Genomic DNA, 20592 nt, shown 5'->3' with positions numbered 1-20592 from the left:
TGTCACGTACACCCCATGGTGGTGGTGGGGGGGTGTGGGGTGTCAGTTTCTGCTTTGTCCTCAGCTTGCCTTCTGTTCCCTCATCAAGAGACACACTTAAAATTTGCTTTAAGTACTTCTTTCAAGTCAGTAAAATAGAGAAAAAGACCGCTTTGGCCACATTTGAGGGTGACATCATCACAAAACATAAATTCAGGATTTCTATTGCGGGAGTTAAAGACAACATAATACACCTTTGAGAACAAGTTTAAACCTTAGTAACTTAAGGTGAGAAAAACAAAGAACCATAATAACTTAAAAGTAAGCAAGTCTTTGGTGATTCGGCCATTTTGTCTTACAAAGCCAGCGAGCCAACCTCCAGCGCTCACAAGCTATTCATACATTCTCCAGACAAAATTAAGTTAGTATATGGAACATGGGCAAATAAAAGTTCTGTGAAATTGTTTCAGTTTCCTTATAATTTAATGTGACCTCTTATTTATGGGGGACTCCTATTTCTAATTCCATATGTTTTCTGTTTCCACAGTAGATGTGAGGCTATACATCTTGTTGCCATCTCCATCATTTCCGGTAGCTAAATCATGGTGACTTAAGCTAACAAAAGTTTTCGATGCTGTTTAATTTTCTACTTGCTAAATATCCAAGGACACGGGAGGAAAAGGAATATGTGCTTGGGTAAGACAAACCCGTGGATTCAATGAATTTAAAGAATATCTTCGGAAAGTCTCTGTATATTTAACATTCATGGGGTGACTGAGCAAATGAATGGATATGGAAATGACCTGACGTTTACGCACACAATCAAGCAAACTACTCCATCACCTTTCTTCCTTTGGTTTTGCTTCCTCTGCCAGCTGGTTCTGAGCCCTGCGCTGGTGTTTTGTGCAGGACTGTTTCCAAGTTGGCCTTAGTAGTTGGGGAGCATCAGCCTGGGGTCTGCCGTGGTCCCACCTAGCACTCAGCAGCACACGCCCTTCCCTGACTGAGAGGGAGTGCGGCTGGCTGCTGACACCTAGACTCGGGCACAGGACCAGCCCCCGCCACGGAGCCTGGTCCCCAGTCAAGCTAGCACCGGAGCACTTGGCCTGTGGCCTTGCATCCCATCCCAGTGGTGACACCCAGTTCCACCCGGTCCTCAAATCGATGTTGCTCACTCAGCCATGGGCTGGTCAGCCCTCACATGGTAGGAGTGAAGCTGGTGAAAAGGCGACATGTCAAACAGTTGGAGGAGAAAGTAGGCAAAGCTGTACTTAATAAAGAGGTTAAAAAAAAAAAAAGATTCCGATAACAGAGGGATGTATTTGAAGGAAGTTCTAACCAAAGATACCACTATCACTCCAAAGACTTGTGCATGAAGAAATGTAGAATGAACCAGAAGTCACAGAGTTAGAGACCCTTCAGAAACAGGGGGTCTTAAAGGTCCAGCAGTTCAAAGCCCTCCCTACAGGTGAGGAAGACAGGAAGGCCAGATCCTGCCCAGGATCCCATACTGTGTACGTGGCCGAGTGAGGGCGATGACTGTCCATTAGTGTGCCACCTCACAAGACACCCTGGCATACACTGTCTCCTTTATTCCGCCACGCTAACCCTGTAAATTCGGTATTTATTATGATGCATGTTCTACAGCTAAGGAAACTACCTGTCGGGGATGCGATTTTGCTCCTCCCATGACACAGAGTCCAGGAATCAGCTTGATGGTTTTCTACCCCTGACCCAGGTGTTTGATAATAATTACATGCAGAGCTGCATGGAACCAAGTTTTGAGAATGATTCTGAGATCATTGAGAGAGGTAAACCATAACTTTGTAAAAAACAAAGAACGTAACTATAGGGATAAATTTAAACCAACACTGCCTGAGCAATATAATAATAGTTACAAATCACATTTTTATTAACAAAATTAAAATACATTAATATCAATTATAACATATGACTTTGAAGGTAATAAATGGAGTTATATTGTTCTAAAGCCCATGTATTTTCTAGGAAGAAAGTAAAAGTATTGATACTTTTTTAATCTTGATTATATGTATATAATTTTCAGTAATAATATATATTATACACAATATCATGTACTATATAATATATTATTTCTTTCAAGTTAACCAGTACAAGAATAGTTAAAGAGTATATGACTTAACCAGCAGAAGGGAAAATGAAATGATAGAAATTACCCAGTCCAATAGAAGGGACAAACGGAGAGAAAAAACACAGGATGGGCAAGACAACTGAAAGGGTTAAATAAGATGGTAGATGAGACCAAGGCACCTAGTGGCTCAGCTGGTTAAGTGGCCAACTCCTGATTTCGGCTCAGGTCATGATCTCAGGGTTGGGAGATCGAGCCCTGAATCAGACTCCCTGCTCAGCGTACAGCCTGCTTGAGATTCTCTCTCTCCCTCTCCCTCTGTCCCTTTCCCCCTCACACTCTCTCTCTCTGAAATAAATAAATCTTTTAAAAAAAAGTTGGTGGATGAAACCTAATTATGTCAACAGTTGTGTCAAGTATAAATAGACTAAATGCTCCAGCAAGCAGCCACGCTTTGTCTGAAACCTCCAACTTTAATCCATTTATAAGAAAAACATCTAAATCATTAAAATATGTAAAAGTAGAAAGTAAAATTATGAGAAGAGGGTAAATCAAAAGCACACTGGTGTATCTGCATTAATAACAGACAAGAAAGACTTCCAGGCAAAACAGCACATGGGAGACATGCAGTCACTTCACAATGGTCCCAAAGAAGGGACGATTTTAACTTGTACTCAGAACAACATGGCCTTCAAATTAATTAATTAATTAATCAATCACAGAATGACTATAAGGAAAGACAGATCCACAATCAGTGTGTGAGATTAAAACTTACCTGCATAAATTATAGAACAAGCAGACAAAATATACCAGTATGGACACTGAAAATATGAACATAATTACAAATCTGAGCAAAATGTGTGCACAATACTGAATAATGCACATTCTTTTATGGCACGCACTAAATATTTAGGGAGACCGACTATATACTAGGCCATAAGGTAAACCCACACAAATCTCAAAGAACTGAAATCATACGGAAGTATTCACTGACAGCAACATAATTAAGTGACTAATCAATCACAACCTGACAACTAGAAAACGCTCATACATTCGGAAGGTAAGACCCCGACTTCCAAGTTGTCCATGGGTTAAACATGAAATGTTAGTAAACTACACAAGGTTTAGAAAGGAATGATTACAAACACATACCAAAATGTCCCTGAAACTCTTTATGCCAAGAGAGTGAAAGACTTACAGAAAATGGAAAATTTGCTGAAAAAAAAAAAAAATAATAACTTACCAAAACTGACTTATGAAAGAACTAAAAACCTGAGTCATAACATAACCATGAAACAAATGGAACAAGTCCTTTAAAATCTTCCCCAAAAGGAAACTCCAGGTCCAAGTGGCTTCAATGGTTGAGTCCCCCAAACATTCAAGAAACAAAAAAATAGGATGGAGGGAATGCAGAGCAGCATTATTAAAAGAAAACGTATCTGAGAAACATACAGATCAAGAAGAAAGACCTAAGTTAATATATAAGTTCATGTTTCTGCACTTGGTAAGCACCCCAAGAGAGTTAATTTTTAGCTTTACTAGCAGTCCAAAAGGAAAGACCTGAATCCCAGAAAAAATCATCCCCCTCCAGCACACCTATAGCAAGGACTGACCCAGCCCTTCCCCCAAGGTGCCTGGGGGACTGTGGGTGGGGGCTGCAGACCCTCCCACAACGCCCCACCCCACCCCCTGCCTCCCACATGGCTCACTAGGCCCCTGGCTAAACTCACATGTTATCTCATTTAATCTTCACACCAGGTCTCTATGTTGTGGGTCCTATTCTTAGCTTGATTTTACAGATGATGAAACAAAACTTCAGAGAAGTGATTCTCATGGTCACATAGTTAGCAGATGGTGGGGTTGGAACAGAAGACAGGGAAACTGACTGGAAAACTCATACCTTCAGCTCTTCCACAACTATACTTTGAATGGCGCCCCGAGCCTCCCAGCATCAATGAGGAATATTTGCTTTCCCACAACGCTCCCCTTCCTTGGCACAGATAAACCAGCCCTGACTATTCCAAAGAAGCATATGGTGCCGAGGACTGACCTTTGATAGCTGTTTACAGAATGCCAACATGAAGCGGTCTGTGCCACCACGCGACACCAGGCGGTCGGCAGTTATCCACAACAGGTGTTTAAAATTGCACTTGACAAATATTTATTATCTCCCTAAACCAGGGATTAATAATGGAAACTTTCCTATAGAGTTTTGGAGAATCATTAAATGAGTCAATACATAAGTCCTTTTACGTCACCCACCAAGAAGCAAGCAGATGGCATCTTCACAGAATACCTGCCGCCATTCTATCATGGCCAACCAAACCCTGAGTATTCTTTGTCTGTACTGTCGATGTGGGATTCTGTGTCTGTCCAGCCCCATCTGCATTCCATTCTCAGGAAGATCCACTACCAGTTACAAAGAACAGCCAAACTCATGATGTTTGTTGCTTTCACAGAGGAAACATCCTACTTCTGAAGGAGTATTGGAGGTTGATCGATTCAATCCAATCACCAAGTGTACCACCTTACCCCCGTGCTCTTGGCTTCATCACCCGGAGTGAAGGAGCCCCCATCTCCCTTCTGGAATAAATTTCCCATCCAGACACATTACTCTCACTCCTCTGACAGCTGTGCCAGGTTCAGTACTTTAATTCCCCAGAGATTTTGTTGCATGGGTCAGTCCGGTGTGTAACACCGCGTCTAAGGAACCATGAGTCACGTGTTACACACATTTCCTATTTTTATCTTTGCTTGTGTGTTGTGGGCTTTTAAAACAGATATTGGTTTTCCTGAACCTTTGTATTCAAATTCTTAGCTTGAAAGAAAAGAATTATAAAGTCAAATTTAAAGAGCAGACTTCTCCTAAACCGGTGGCTAAGCCGCTGCTCCCAGCGAGCAGAGAGAGAAGCCAGGGACCAGGTCACCGCGACGGCAGGACTGTGATGGCCGCTTCCCTGCCAGCACCGTCTGCTGGTCCTTCCATCCACAGCAAGAACAAGAGGACCAGTGTCCCTGGCACGTACTGGTCTTGATGCCATAGACAAAATAACGTCTCCTAATAAATCTGACGTCCAAATGTAGAAAGAATGGAAACTGTGAAGTGTGCTGAATGTGAGAGAGGGTGCGCCGGTTACAGGAACATCAGGTCACTGCTCTGACCCAGGAATCTTAGTGTAGGGGGCACACATTCCACAATCCATAAACTCCACTCTGGTACAAAAGCATTTTTAAAGATCTCTATTTCCAGCTCCCGTTCTGCAGTTAGCAGTAAACTTAATAGCTGTTACCTTTGTAAAGAAGAACTGAATCGGGAGGAGGAACTGTTTTTTCTTTATGTACTTCTGTTTGGTCTTTATTATTTGATGAAAAAGGGTCCAGTCTCCCTAACTCCTAATGAATCCTCTTTGGACCAGACCCTGACCAGCTCTGTTACTCCTTGGAAAAGCAGATGGTTGATGGTGGTGCTTCAGAATATTCTAGGTTCCCCCAGCAAAGCGTGGCATGCAGATATTCTCGCCCAGAAGCCGCCCTGTAAAACCAGATGTTAGGACTGAGGTACCTACAGAGTATTATCAAGAAATTGGGCCTCTAGAAACACATAGAAGTGTTCTAATGCTAGAATACAGAGTTCAATAAAAGCTGGAAGTCAGGTGGTGAGATCAAAGGGGCGGGTTGACAGTGAGTGCGGACATCCCTACTGGCTCCATAATTAAGAACCAGCAAAGACAGGGCCATCTAGAGGAGTGGGGTGGACAAGTCCCGGGAGTGTCCCTCTCTGGCTCTTCTCATTTGTATGACATCGCTTAGCAAAACATTTCTTTAAAAGATTTTATTTATTTATTTGAGAGAGACGCGGGGAGCATGAGCAGCGGGAGGGGCAGAGGGAGAAGCGCACTCCCCGCAGAGCCGGGAGCCAGAATGCAGGGCTCGATCCCAGGACCCTGAGATCATGACCTTACCCGAAGGCAGACACTTAACCAACTGAGCCACCCAGGTGCCCCAGCAAAACATTTCTATATAAGAGTGTGGCTGTTGCTGTTTCACTGGTCCTAAGCTGTGTGGCATTTTGGATTCTGCAAATCATTCAGGATGACTATATGACATTCTATGTTTCATTGTCTGGGATTGGGCATATTGCAGTGATAGCACACCTATCAAGAAAGTAAACCATCCTATTTCTGAAATGCAAACAGTGTGATTTCCTGCGCATAATATCTGCTGCTTCTTAGGGTTTCCCCTTGACATATTCTGTGGTCTTGGTTTGCTGCCAAGTGTCACACTGAGGTCTCTGTATTCTAAAGATCGAAGAGCTACTCCTCTAATGCATATAGCCTACTGATGCTAATTGTCTGAATAGCCATTCGGGCAAAGCAGAAAACCACTGGGCACTCCAGACCATTGAGAAACATTTCTGCAGAATAAGGACAGCTTATAAATTTTGGAGACTTTCCAAAATGTTCTGTTATAGATTGTACCATTTACTCTTAACTTACCAGGCACTCAGAGTTTTTTGTTTTTTGTTTTTTTTTTTAAGATTTAGTATTTAATTGAGAGAGGGAGAGTGGGGGAGGGGCAGAGGGCAAGAATCTTCTAGCAGACTCCCCGCTGAGCACGGAGCCCGCTGCAGGGGCTCCATCTCACCACCCCAAAATCATGACCTGAGCCTAAACCACGAGTCGGATGCTTAACTGACTGAGCCACCCAGGTGCCCCAGGCAGGATTTTTTTTTTTTTTTAATATGCTTAGTATTTATTTGTTAACTCCAATCAACTTCAACAAATATATCCTTTAGTAATAAGATGTAAGAAATCAGGTTGGCAGTATTCGTTTGTGCTTACCGAAGCATGAGCATTTCATGGCTGCTTCTGGTTCAAGACATCATTAAATACTGTGTTGAAAGTAAAGCTGTATTTGGGGTGCCTTTCAATACAAATGCGCAAGTTCAATGCTCCTGGGCTTTAGAAAACCGTTGGGTCGGTCTGAGATTTGAAGCCGTTATGCTCCGCTAGACAGGAGAGTCTGGACTCGGTCTAGTTTTAATGTGTGTGTTGGTTTCAATCAGCTCAGTAAATTCTCTCAAAGCGAAAGTAAGGATCAAATCACTACACATATCAAGAAACAGAATGTTGCGGGGCGCCTGGGTGGCTCAGTCGTTAAGCTTCTGCCTTCAGCTCAGGGCGTGATCCCAGAGTCCTGGGATCGAGCCCCACATCGGGCTCCTCCGTTGGGAGCCTGCTTCTTCCTCTCCCACTCCCCCTGCCTGTGTTCCCTCTCTCGCTGGCTGTCTCTCTCTGTTAATAAATAAATAAAATCTTAAAAAAATTAAAAAGAAATAGAATGCTGCTAGCACCCAAAAGCCTTGAGTTCTTTCTCAATTGCAAATGTTTTCTCCTCTCCAAAAGTAAACAATATACTATAGTATACTTCTTCCTGTTTTTGAACTTAAATGGAATAATATAACATATTTTCCTCCTTATTTGCCTTCTCTTATCCATGTAATGTTTGTGAGATTTACCATGTTGTTGCTTGTACTCGCTTTAACTTACTAATGCCTGGTATTCCGTTATATGAATAGCCCATAATTTCCTTATTCCTTCTACATTTGAAGGAAATGGGTTGTTTGCAGTTTGGTGAGGAGTCATATTTTATATCAGAAGGATTTAAAAAAATCTTTTTTTCATACTTTAAAGAACAGTTCCCTTACTTAATAGACGTAATGAACTGTTCTGAGAGTATGTAGGTATGTTTAATGGGCTACAATGAAAATGACAGTTGTAATAACATGCTAACATAACCGGTTAGTGTTGTATTTGCAATTCATATTCCAAGGTTAACTTCAGAATAATCACTTGGGACATATTTGCCCAAAGACACGTAACACGGCAATTGTTGAGGGAAGTTTTCCAAATAATCAAATACCATTTTGCTGAGTAATCATTTGCCAGATTATTGAGGATATTTTGAAGTATTGATTTCTCTGCCTGTAAAATGATCAAATATAAGTTGCTTTAAAAAAAAAAAATTTGTTTGAGAGAGAGAGAAAGCTCATGCCCACACAGAGGGGAGGGGGCAAAGGGAGAGGGAGAAAGAGAACCTCAAGCAGACTCTCCACCGAGCTAGGACAGCCCAACTCGGGGTTCAATCTCACAACCTGAGATCATGACCTGAGCCTAAACCAAGAGTTGGATGCTTAACCGACTGAGCCACCCAGGTGCCCCCAAATATAAATTGCTTTTGAGACAGGGAAACCAAAGGGACCCCACAAGAGGAAAAGCTGCTTTTATTTTTTTTTCCCCTTGGCTTCTTACCTGGCTTCTATTCTTGCTAGGACCTGCACCCCACCCCACTTTACACAGTCCTCAGAAAACGCAAATAGCGTATATCCTCCTCGTAAGGGACAAGGAATTAATGATTTGTCTCAAACAGATAACATTTTATGAAGGACCAGTTGAGAATGACCACAGTTTTACACGTATTTCAGACCACTGGCGCTAGACGTCGCAACACCAACACCCCTGGCTTCAGGGAATAAGTGACTTATGATGGACACCTGGACCCTGTCCTCATTCTGACTGGTTCCTGGATGCCTGAGAGGCCACGTGCACCACATCACAATCTTCAATTAAAACCCTCAGGCCCCACACCAAGACAAAACTCTCTTTTTCTTTCTGAGTCTCCCAAATGTTCCATCTGTATCTCTCTATATATCTTCTATAAACTCTGCTTTCACCTCCTGCTGGCTCATGCTGATTTCCATACTTCATGAAGCCAAGGACCCACCTGGCTGGTCCTGTGGGAGCCCCTCTGGGTCCTTGGACCCGTCCTGCCTGCATCCCTTGTACAACTTTTTTTTTCTTTCAGTTAATTGGCTTCTAATGATTTGATTCAGAGCTAGCTAAGGAATTATAAATTGATTTCAGCTTTCACAGTAGACTTTAGCTACCCTACTAAATTTTGCAACCTATTAGCCCTCAAATTTGACTTCTACGAGTGTGTATAGAGAATACATGCGTATGGGGAAAATAGGATAAATGCATAGATAAAATGTTGAAGATGAGTTGCAAATAATTATTTGCAAAGGCAAAAACAATCAACTTTAAATAGTATAATCATTAGGTATAATCATAAGACAACTGGTTTCTTAATTCGTGCAAACGTTTGTTGACTGAATTACATCCGAAGGGCCGAGCTAGCGGGAACTCTGCAGTGATTCACACTGAGAGGTCCCTGGGGTTCCGTTCAAGATGGCAGCTTAGGAAAATCCAGAAGTCACCTCCCCCTCAGACACAGGGAAGCTGTAGCTACATATGGAAGCTTCCTCTGAAAAAAACCTAAAGACTAGCAGAGCAAGTCCTACAGTTTGGGTAAACGAGAGGGAAACCGCATGGAAGCAGGGAGTAAAGACTGGGACACAGTCTCCCCATGAACCTCACCCCCGGCCGAGCGACAAGCACCAGGAAGGAATTCAAAACCCAGCCCTTCTCCCGGAGGAGTGAAGGGGTCATACCGCAGATCAGCAACCCGGACTTTTAGGACCCGCACCTGAGAGACGAGCCCCCCAAACAGCTAGAACATTTGGAAACGTTCTATGTGTTCTAATGCGACTCACATCTTCGAGACCCACAGACTGAAGCCAAACGGAGACCTGCTCTTTAAAGACGCGCGCGCGCGGACTTACCACGCCAGGGCTCAGCGGCAGCCGCCCGTCCTGTCCCGACTGACGTGAAAAGGGCTCCTTTGCTCATATTAAAGCGTTGGCCCGACGAGGAGCATCTAACTTAACACACACATGTCGAGCCGGTGGGCACTCTACATCTCCAGTAACTGAGCCTGGCGGGCGCCATCTTTGTTTGTAACCACCACCTGCTCCTCCTCTTCCGCCCGCACGGTCTTCACGCCCTCCCGGGGCCGCACAGGTGCCGCCGCTTCTGCAGCTGCTGCCCAGGGGATGCCCTTGATCGCCCGGCTCTGGAGGCCAGGAGGGCTTGCATTCCAAGTCCAAGGGATTGTGACAATCAGAAAGATGGTTCTGGGCAGGCCAGCACCCCCGGGGCACTGCACCGACAGCGGACTAAAACACACCCCAGTCTTCTGGGGAAGGAAGCCTATTTGCTTGTCCAGGAGCTTAGGCCTGGGGGCCCTGCTTCTGGGTTGGCTCACTTCTAGGGGTCTGTGGCGGGGCTCCAGCTTGCCAGTCTCACCTAGAGAGGAGCCTGTCCCCTTGTCTGGCACCCTGATTTTTGGCATGGCTCTGGTGGCCAGCAGGACTACAATCAGGAGTCCCACAGGACTGTAAAAAGTTTTTAAACAGCCACCACCCCCAGGGCACAGCAAGAGACGACAGACCCAGGAGCTCAGTCTCTGTGAAAAAGGCCTATTAGCCTATATCATAGCTGCAGCCTGGGGAGCGGGCATCTCATTAAAGACAGAGAGGTCCCTAAAATACTGAAGTTTGGAATTATAGAGGGAGACAGACTTTAAGTAAATATTCATCCAAACATGTATTTAGTGTTTAAAGTGGTTGCTGCTCTATGCATATACTTTCAACACCTTGAGTTTCGAGACCTCTTTATAGCTTTGGACACAAGTCCTCTCTCAGATATATGATTGGTAAATATTTTCTCCCAGTCTGTGGTGTCAAGAGCTGTGAAGGGTCTGTTTTAACCTGCCGGCAAACTAGCAGGGGAGCCTTCCAACGCTTCAAAGATACCAGCAGGGGCACACCAGGCCCCCACCCCCGGTTAGAGAGAAAGGACTTTGGAGCTTCCGTTTACAACCCCGTTCCTCCCAAAGACCCAGGAGGGGATGAGGAAGGACCCATGCGGGTACTGCACAGGTCGGGTTTGTGTCCCAGCCAAGAAGCCCCAGTCGTTTTTAAAGCGGGCTGCTAGCAAGCCTGCCCAACCTGTGCCCCGGGGACGACAACTGTCCTTATCACGCTGTCAGGAAACAAACATGCCCTCTGCCCCGGAGGGAACCTTTCTCTCTATCTTCCAAGGCTTTTCACTAAATCTATCTAATACACTTGCTCAAAACACACGCAGAAAAATGAGAGACCTGAGGAAAACCTCCTCCCCAAGGTAGGACTGATTTTTTTCCATTCTCTTAGCTGCATCTTTTGAAGAGCAGGACATTTATTTTTTATGAAGACTAATTTATCAGTTTGATTTTTTTATGGGTCATCCTTGAGTCATGGCTAAGATAGCTCTGCCTTACCCAAGATCTCAAAGATTTTCTCTATGTTTTCTTCTAAAATTTTTATAGTTCGGGTGCCTGGGTGGGCCAGTTGGTTGAACATCCGACTCTTGATTTCACCTCAGGTCATGGGTTCAGGGGCCCGGGATCGAGCCCTGCGGTAGACTCCGCGCTCCGTGGGGAGTCTGCTTCTCTCCTCTTTCTCTCTCCCTCTGCCCCTCTCCCCACTCACACGCACTCTTTCTCTAATAAATCTTTTGAAAAATTTAAAAAAAGGTTTTATAGTTTTAGGTTTTATCTTTCGGTTTATGACCCTTTGAGTTCCTTTTGTGTATGGTATGCTCAAACTCTTTTTAAACATATGGGTGTCTTCTTGAAAGATTCTCCATCGAATTGCCTTTACACATTTGCCAAAAACCAGTGGTCCATAAATGGGCGGGTCCATTCCTGTACTCTTTATTCTTTTCCATTCATCTGTTGGACAGATCCAGTTGTTCTATCTTGATTCCAATACCACGCTATCTCGGTTAGAGTATTTTTGTAAGAGCCTTGAATTGAGGTATTGGTAGTTCTTCAACTTGGTTCTTCTTTTCCAAAGCTGTTTTAGCTAACCTGGATCCTTTGCATTCCCATATGAATTATAAAGTCAGCCTGTCATTGTCTATTAGAAGCTTGCTGGAATTCTGATTGGATTGTGTTGACTCTATAAATTGGGGAGAATTAATATCTCAGCAATATTGGGTCTTCTGCTTCATGAACACAGCGGATCTCTCCTTTTAGTCTTTAATGCCCGCATGCAATGTTTTATAGTTTTCAGCATACAGACCTTTCACATCTTTTTACCAGATTTACCATTAATTATTTCATAGCGTTTCTATTTCTTCTTTCCCTATCTTTTTGCTTTCAACCTCTTGGAGCACTTTTTCTTGTACCCAGTATAGAGATCTGTTCTCTTTCAAAAATGCTGTTTAACAATCTTTCCCTTTTAATTGCCATAATAGTACACTTATTTACTTTACTTCCTAATATATTTGTTCAGACAAATTGGGCCCAACTTCCCATGTTCCCAGGCACACATGGGATACTTTCCAATCGTAGGACCAACAACAAACTGATGAAAAACGGGTCTCATCAGCATTGGGAAGCTTCTAAGTTCCCTCAGCCTAACTAATCTGGCATCCAGCCCCTGTGAGAGTGAGCAGACCCCTCCTCCTGGTCCAGAGAGAACCAGAACAGAATCCGACTACAGTGCCCTTCTGCTCCCTCCCCCTGACTTCAATATAGTATCCTCACCGATACGGCAGCCGTTCCGTTGATTATCCTGTTCCACAAGAAACAGTCCATGTCTCAGCCAAACGACGGACGGCAAATTTCTACACACGTTACTTTGAGACCGTAATGGAAGGAAAGTATTTGGTGGACTGAACTGAATCGGTTAATGAAAACCAGTGATAGTTCTCAGGCTGAGTTCATGTCCTGAAACGTCCAAGTTCCAAGAGAGAAGGAAATGCTATTAAGGACCTTTGGTGAGAAGAATAGTATAACCAAAGTGCAATCATTACAGGATATATTTGAAAGGCTTCAGATTTTTCAAAGGAACCAGGTACAAAAATAAGGCTGGACACTGGGAACTCTATTTTTTTTTTTGTACAAAATTTCCAAATATTTCACAAGTATTTATGCAACATAAACATGCTCAAATTGGTCATTTTCTTCCTAGCATAGTACTGTCTCTTCTATTGACTCTAATCCTGTCTGCCTTCTCTTTGTTTATTAACTAACGTTATTTTGGAATATTTCTATGTTACTGGATTAAATGTCCACCCAAGTTAGAATGATTTTGGTGTTTCTGTGGGCTAAGATGTCAATATTTTTGTTTCAGAAGTAACTTTGTACTATGACTTGAAAGCACCACGCTGGGGACTCCCAAAAGGATATTTTCTGTCTTGCATTTTTTTTTAAAGATATCAAAACAAATTGGCTATTCCATATTCTAGGAGGGCCCCCCCGCCACACAGAGAGATTTAAAAAAATCTTTGCGAGATACAAAAAAAAAAAGTTTTACATGACTGCAGTAGTGGTTACATGCCTGTGTGTGTTTGTCAAAATTCAGTTGTGTATACTGAAAACGATAAATTTTTCTGTATGTAACTATGTAATCCAAAGAAGAAAATGGGGGTAGGGCATCTCCTTAAGTGTATTAGAATGAATTTTAATAAGCTGTTTCAATATAAGCAAGGAACTTGGGTGCCAAATATCAATGTGAAGTGACATAAAACAAACACATTATGAACATCCAAAAATCTGGACTTACAATGGAACCGTTGACAGCTTCTGAAATTAAACAGCACTCAATCACTAATTTTCTTTGAGGGTAAGATTTGTACCCTGCTGGGCTTATAATTCTGTTTTCTCTTTTTCTGCTGTTCATGTGTAAATATTGCTAATTTCATCTGACACAAAAACAGAAAACAACTTAATTTTGTTTCTCAGCTAGTCAATGACACAGAGACTACCTACCCTCCGGATGAGGCAGGCCCTGCATTCCAGCTTCCTGGCAATGATTTGAGGGGGGAAAAAAATCAAGGCATTTCAAATGTATTTGTAACAAGGAAACAAATTTATTGATTTTAAAAGACAAGACACCATTTTGTTTTGAAAAACACAAGAAAGCTAGCCTGAGTTCAAGTCTGAAATATTCAGAAAAATCCTACTAATATCTTTAGTATGTTCCAGTCATTTGTTTAAACAACACACTAAAAGTTAATATATATTTTTATAATTATAAAAGTTCCCCAGTTATTGTACAGTACACAATACAAATCGCCCACAAACTATTATTTAGCTCCTGCCAATTTTGAGAGGACATGATATACTAAAAGATTTAGCATTTCTCACAAAAATCACATCAGGAAATACGTATTTACAAAATCAAATACATTATACAAAAAACCATCACATGTTATTCGGTAAAGATGTTTTTAAATAATTAAAAAGTTTATTCAACTGTAGTCCAAAAACTGGAAAAGAACATTACATTATCTCACACATACAATCTCTACAAAAGTTGCTTACCTCATTTACATAATATATTCAGTCGATTGTAAAATAAATGTTCAAATATCTCCTAGTGTTACTATGTTTCTGTGCTTGTGGGACTGAATAATGTAATCTGCCACTTACTAAGTGAAATTTAAATGATGGCACTTAAAAAAAAATACAGTATTTTAAAAAAACACAATGAAAGAAGTTTTACCTAGAAGGTACGAAAGCCCTGAGTGATAGCGGAATTACTGATTGGTAAGCACTACAATTAACCTAATTAAAAGTTTACCACCCCAGGCACAAATTTCCAAGTTTTCTCAAGGCACTCACTTAAAGTTTCTGTAACCAACGCATTGGTCACCACCATAGGTCCCAATTGATGATGGAGATGAGTAGCGAAAAAAATTTGCTTTGGTACAAAAGATGCTTTTTAAACGAATAAAATTCAATACCTCCTTTATCGGGTCATTTAAAATTGTGGTTAGCAGGTTAAAACAAGGCAATCATTCGTTCAAAACTATTAATTCATTGAAGGAAAAATTTACTCGGTTATTAACAGTCAATGGGAGTTTTAATTTTTTCCTTCCTCCCCTAGAATCAGAATTCTTCTAACAAAGATTTGTTGTCCTCATTATCGAGCTACGTAACAATTCTTACCAAAAGATTTCATTACTCAGGGCTTCCAATCCCAACATCATAATTTATTTAAAAACAAAGGAAAGAGGGGGAAAAAAAAGAATCAAATACCGGAACCAAGTAAAAGAAGAGACAAAACACATTTTTTTAAAAAATAAGACGTATTACCAAGTACTTCAAACAAAAGAAAAAAATCCTAGGCAGTCACTTTGTAAGTGGCTTTTACTATTTAAGTAAAATTGGTAAACTAAACTCAGGTCTACTGGCACATGAAATCACTAGCAGCAATGATCAGAGCATGCAAACCGAGAAGCATTTACAGTAAATCATCATGAAGAATTCAAAAGAAGAGAGTTAAATTAAAACCCTTTGAGTATTGCATGTTAACACGTGAGTAATTTGCATGGTTTGACTTCCTACACTGTCTAAAAAGCAATGTTTTTACGGCAAACTTGCACTATGCTATGGATGTCCCTTCACCAGACATCGGAATGGGTTACACTCTCAGGCGGCGCCCGGTGAGGGCTGCGCAAGCACATCTGCAGACGACATTGCTGTCACGTTCCGTCACGCGGGGGACAAAAGGGGGTCAAGGGCACGCAGAGCGTCCCTTGAACCAAGTCGGCAACTGTGTAAGCGGACTGACATTTACCCAGATCAGAAGCAGTCGTCATGGCATCTCCTGACAGATGAGCTGAAAATCAAGTGCTTTGCTCTCCATTCTATCTACGTCTAATTTTTTGACAAAGTGTTATAAAGTTTTGGAGCATAGGTAAAATTATGCCCTGTATGAAATTCCCAAACAGTATTATTTTATGAGCGATCTAACTCCAAATAGCTTACCTGCCCCCAAAAGAGTTCAGCTTTTCTTTATCCACTCGAACTCATTTCTTCCTAAGGCTTCACTTTACAATTGTACTTTTCTAAAGCTAAATAAACGAGATCTTTTGTTTTGTTTTGGGAAAGGAAAAAAAAAATAAAAAGAAATGTAACCCTTTCTTTATCATACCTTTTAAAGGCAATCTAGGTACTTTCAATGTGCAGAGATCAGTTACAACATAGGTCAACAGGCCCATGTATCTGTCCTCCTTTTCTAGAGTCATGATGTGATGCTAGAAAAGTTGATTTTTTTCTGTAAACAGTACACTTACTTAGATGGCAGTGAATATTTGGGAATAAATATATCAAGCCCTCTTGAAGAAGAAAATTAAGAGTTGTATATAAAATGCAAGTGTTCAGCATGGAAACACTTTCTCTTCCTACCCCCCCCTTTAAAAAAACAGCATAATTAGACATTTGGATATAGAGTATATTTTACCGGTCTAAGTCTAAATAAATGATCTGAAAGGCTTTTGTCCCCCATTGTATATCTTACAATGCTCAAAGGGTTGATACAAGGCATTACATCAGAGGGGTTTTCTAATACTAGAACTAAGCACTGAATTAATGCTTCTATTCCAGTTTTTTTTTTTAAATCACCAAACTTGCAGAAATACTAGGATTCCATTCATTGATTTGTTCTAACCATATACATGGAGGTTGATCTGATCTAGTGACAAGCCCAATTTTCATAGCACTGCATGTCTGCCCCTCTCCCCCATGTTCCGGTGTGATTCATTGAAATCAGAAGCTCTGATTTGTTCCGATTTCCATGTTTTGATAGTTGTTGTTTTCTCACCAAGAATTCGGGGGAGGGAAGGTTCTGCCAAAGGTCAATTTTTTGTCCATAACCACTGCCTCAAATTGAACAGAAAGGTGACTTGCCAGAGTGTTTTTTACTTTCTATTTGCGTCCACACAGGGAGGACCAACATCACAGTGACACACATTTTCTTTTTCTTTTACACGAATGTTTCCAGCACAGCATCATTTTAGACATTTCAAATATACCATCTGAAGAATTTTTTTTAAATTTGAAAATGCATCACGTTCAGCACTTGTAGGGAGTGCGTTCACGTAAAAAGGTTCATGATGACAGTAACGAACCCGTAGTCATTCCTGAACGACTTTGACAGCATCTGCCACAAGACCGTGTTCATTTTGACTCGTCTACTACAAATCAAAGGCAGTCAACGTTGCACGCTCCTAATTTCAGGTATGCAGTGTTAAAACCATTTTCTAAAATTTACTTGTGTTTTTAAAGTACACCATCTAAAGAGAGGTGCATGAACCGTGCTATACAGTACAAGAAAAAGCACAAAAAGGAAAGCGGATTTCTGAAAAGGCAGTAAGACTTAAAGAGTCAGTCCAAACATGGTTTGGATGAGAATCCTGAAAAAGTGACCAGCCGTTTGAGAGCCAAAGAAAAATTTCAAAATTGGGCCCTGTGTTCCAAGGAGGTGTTTCCCCCATTTCACCCCATTGTTCACTGGCTTCATGAACGCAAATCTTCTGGGTATGATTCTCGAAGTATGTGTGTGAAGATCAAACCACACCCACGAGACTCAATCCTATTTTAAGGAAGTATCTTTTCTGAAACTTAAAAATAGCCAACATGCCTTCCTTAACATCTTCCTCGCTGAAAAGTGTAGCACGTGGTCTATATAGATATTTTTCATGACTAGTGGGTTTGGTTACAATGTCAAGAAGTATTAAGAAGTCCTTAACATGTATACTTGTCACTTGTCAATAAATCTACTCTGAGAGTATTAGCGTCCGTATTACTTAGAAAAGTCACAGTTTCAATGAATGAAACAAATGAAAACCAAACATCAAATAAAGGCAATAAAGGGGATTGTTCCCATTTCCTCAAATGTACAAATCGTGAGGTTTGACTTCTCTCCTCGATCTCACAGTTCAAATTCGAGATTGGCTGAGATGTCTGTGTGTGATTGAAGAGGTGCTCTTGTCTTACTGGAGACTACAGATCACCGGAAATGGCACAGACTGGAGATGGTCTTTTGTCTGTTGGTTTGGAACTATCTGCCCTAGTCACAGATGAATGCTCCTGTGTTCGTGAAGGAGATCGGGAGGTTTTTAGTGAGTCAAGCTGAAATGCAGTAATATCTGTTAATTCTTAATCTGTCCTGATGGAGAACAAACCATGAACAATTGGAAGAAATGTTGAATCCTGGAGGGTCCCCAATCCCTACCTTTCATCACTCTAAATTTGCCCATTATTATCAGATTCCTCTAATGATACAAATATATCCAACAATAAACAATGATTATAAATACATTGAAAATCGTCCAATAAACAAGGTGAAACCAGCAAATACATTTGGTCCGATACAGATAGAGTGCAGTTCTGGGGCTGGTGGATGGGGAAGGGAAAGCGAAAAAGCTTTTTCAGAAAGGAGAGTCGAAGTGACGAGTGTCTTTTTCATGTTGTGATTTTAATTTTACCTGTAAACATTCCCTAATGCACAATAGATATGTGGTCTTCGCAGTGAAGGTGTTTTGTTAGTTTGTTTGCCTTTTTGTGTGCGTGATGGTGCAAATTTATCAACTTCTTTTTGGGGAGGAAAAAAGGGGGATAGTCATTTCAATGGTATCTGGATGAGGTGATGGGAGAATGCCAGTGAAGACTTCCAAATAAATGAGATGAGTCATACAAAATTTGAACCCATTTTAAAAATTACATCTAGAACATTTAAAGTTTACTTAAGAAACTCTGTTGATCTTAGTTTTGCGAACGGCCTAAGGCAATCGAGCAACGACAGCGGAAATACACTGCATGTTACCCAATAAGCCATTTGGTATTTTTCACTTGACAGACTGGCTTGCCCTCTGCTTTCCAACCCCCCACCCCCACCCTAGTAAAACTGGAAAGATAAACATCTTGAGTTTAATACAGGCCTCATTAATCATCTGTAAATCATTTTGTGCTTCCCCCCCTTTTATTTTTTGGCTTTAGGTGTTTATGTGTTCATTTATTTTTGCGGATTAGCTTTTTAAAAACTACTTAAAAGAATCGATGTGCCTGTTTTTTTGTTGCTGTTAATAACTTGAGCACTTAAAAGAACCTTGGCTTTTCATGTAAATTCAAATGGGGACGGGTGTATCCTGTCTAGGACCTCACCTGACTTTGCAGCTGACTCCTGCCCACGGGCACTTGTGTGCGCTGTGGACACACAGACATCAAGACACGGACAAAAAAAAAAAAAAAAAAAAAACCCACAACAAAAAACATTTAGACTGAAAAGATGCACTTCGATAAGTACCTGCTTATTTTGTTAACTTTCCTTAAGTGATAACTAGATAAAAATGGCCTAAAACATATATGATTTTATGTGACAAGTTGGTAATTAAAACTAGTCTGCTATTCCACACCCTTAAGCAATCTGATTTGTAATCAAGTAATATTCAGCTCTATGAACAAAAGGTCCGTTCGTGGTCACTTGGGGAGGGGAATTGATTTTTTTTTTTTTTTTTTGTCTTTTTGTTTTGCTCTGCTTGCCCTAAATTTCCTTTGAAGAACATGTGACCTGTCCTCACTTCGGGAACGTGAACGTGACAGGCACACCTTGTCAAATGGATCGAAGAGGAATTCACATGAACAAAATAAGCCTTACTAAACCGTAGCTTCAGTTCTGTTTTAAGGCACCATGTAATAGCCGAGGTACGATGATCCCTGATGTACATTCTTCAATGGCACTGGTCCATCCGGCCACCTATCCAAATCCTACTGAATTGGGGATAAGCAACAGTGTGGTGTGCCAGGTACACTGCCTTCAGGTTCTGTTTAAAATTTAAATCCACATACTTTAGAAACCAGGAAATATTTTGAAGGAAATCACGATATGCAGGTTGCTACATTCCTTGCATTCTATAAATTGTCTTCTATAATAGCAGCATATTGAACTACTATTAGGAAAAAGACCTGGAATAAAAGAAAGTCATCCAAATGGAATGGTTTCCTGTATGTCCAGCTCAGCATAAGTAGCACGTACACTTACAAAACAAACAACACCAAAAAAAACCCAAAACAAAACAAAAAAACAAACAAAAGTCAAGTCATTTTGTTTTTCAGCTTCAGTATCTAACTATAACAGCCCCACTCGACGGCAGGATGCATCTGTGCAGTGGCCCCAAATACAGCATCAGTAGTCTTTAAACAGAGGAATTGGTATGCAAATAACGGTTAAAATTCAATGTTTAACGGAAGCTTGCATTAATATGGTTTAATAATTATGTACACAAATTATGTACATATTAGCATAATCTCTTGCAGTCCTGTCATTTACTCTGAACTGATAAATGCTCAGCTCAATTTTTCTCCAGAGAAAAATAGATGACCTTCCCAACCCTCTTGCACTGTAATAAAAATGCTCTGTATTCTCTCTCCGTACCAAAGTGTTATCAACATCCTGCCTTGTGGTTCTGTCCAATGAAAAGCACCTTTCAAAAGCAACTTTGATGCATCTGCTGCTAAACGGGCATGCCTCCAGTGTAAATCAAAGAAATTCATTTCTTTTGATATTTCACAGAAGTGCATCTAATTAAAAACTTACACATGAAATCATACACCAAGACTAACAATCAACAATAAAATATTTTAAGCTACAAAAAAAAAGTAAATTACTTTTTAATTATAAGAAAACAAAAACATTGGCATTAAGTGTGGTAAAAATCCTTCTTGACACCTGAAACTAAAGAGGAAAAAAAAAAACTCTTATTATTTAGAGG

General features: G+C 41.0%; 2 protein-coding genes across 2 annotated transcripts in view; both read right to left on the bottom strand.

Moving 5' to 3' along the window:
• LOC123776427 (histone-arginine methyltransferase CARM1-like) overlaps positions 1 to 9905 on the bottom strand; it is a 267557-nt gene extending 257652 nt beyond the window's left edge. Inside the window, exon 1 of the mRNA XM_087858769.1 lies at positions 9768 to 9905. Coding sequence (XP_087714895.1) covers positions 9768 to 9834 — 67 coding nt within the window. The 5' untranslated portion in view covers positions 9835 to 9905. The remainder of the gene's footprint in view (positions 1 to 9767) is intronic.
• Positions 9906 to 13883: 3978 nt separating this feature from the next.
• RFX3 (regulatory factor X3) overlaps positions 13884 to 20592 on the bottom strand; it is a 439312-nt gene continuing 432603 nt past the window's right edge. The window contains exon 18 of the mRNA XM_087858879.1: positions 13884 to 20555. Within this exon, the coding sequence (XP_087715005.1) occupies positions 20492 to 20555 (64 nt within the window). The 3' untranslated portion in view covers positions 13884 to 20491. The remainder of the gene's footprint in view (positions 20556 to 20592) is intronic.

This window comes from Ursus americanus, chromosome 34 (assembly GCF_024610735.1).
Source record: "Ursus americanus isolate L20-20 chromosome 34, mUrsAme1.1.p, whole genome shotgun sequence".
NCBI classification, from domain to species: Eukaryota; Metazoa; Chordata; class Mammalia; order Carnivora; family Ursidae; genus Ursus; species Ursus americanus.
The sequence above is the reverse complement of the archived record's forward strand: the minus strand, read 5'-3'. Positions and strand labels throughout refer to the sequence as shown.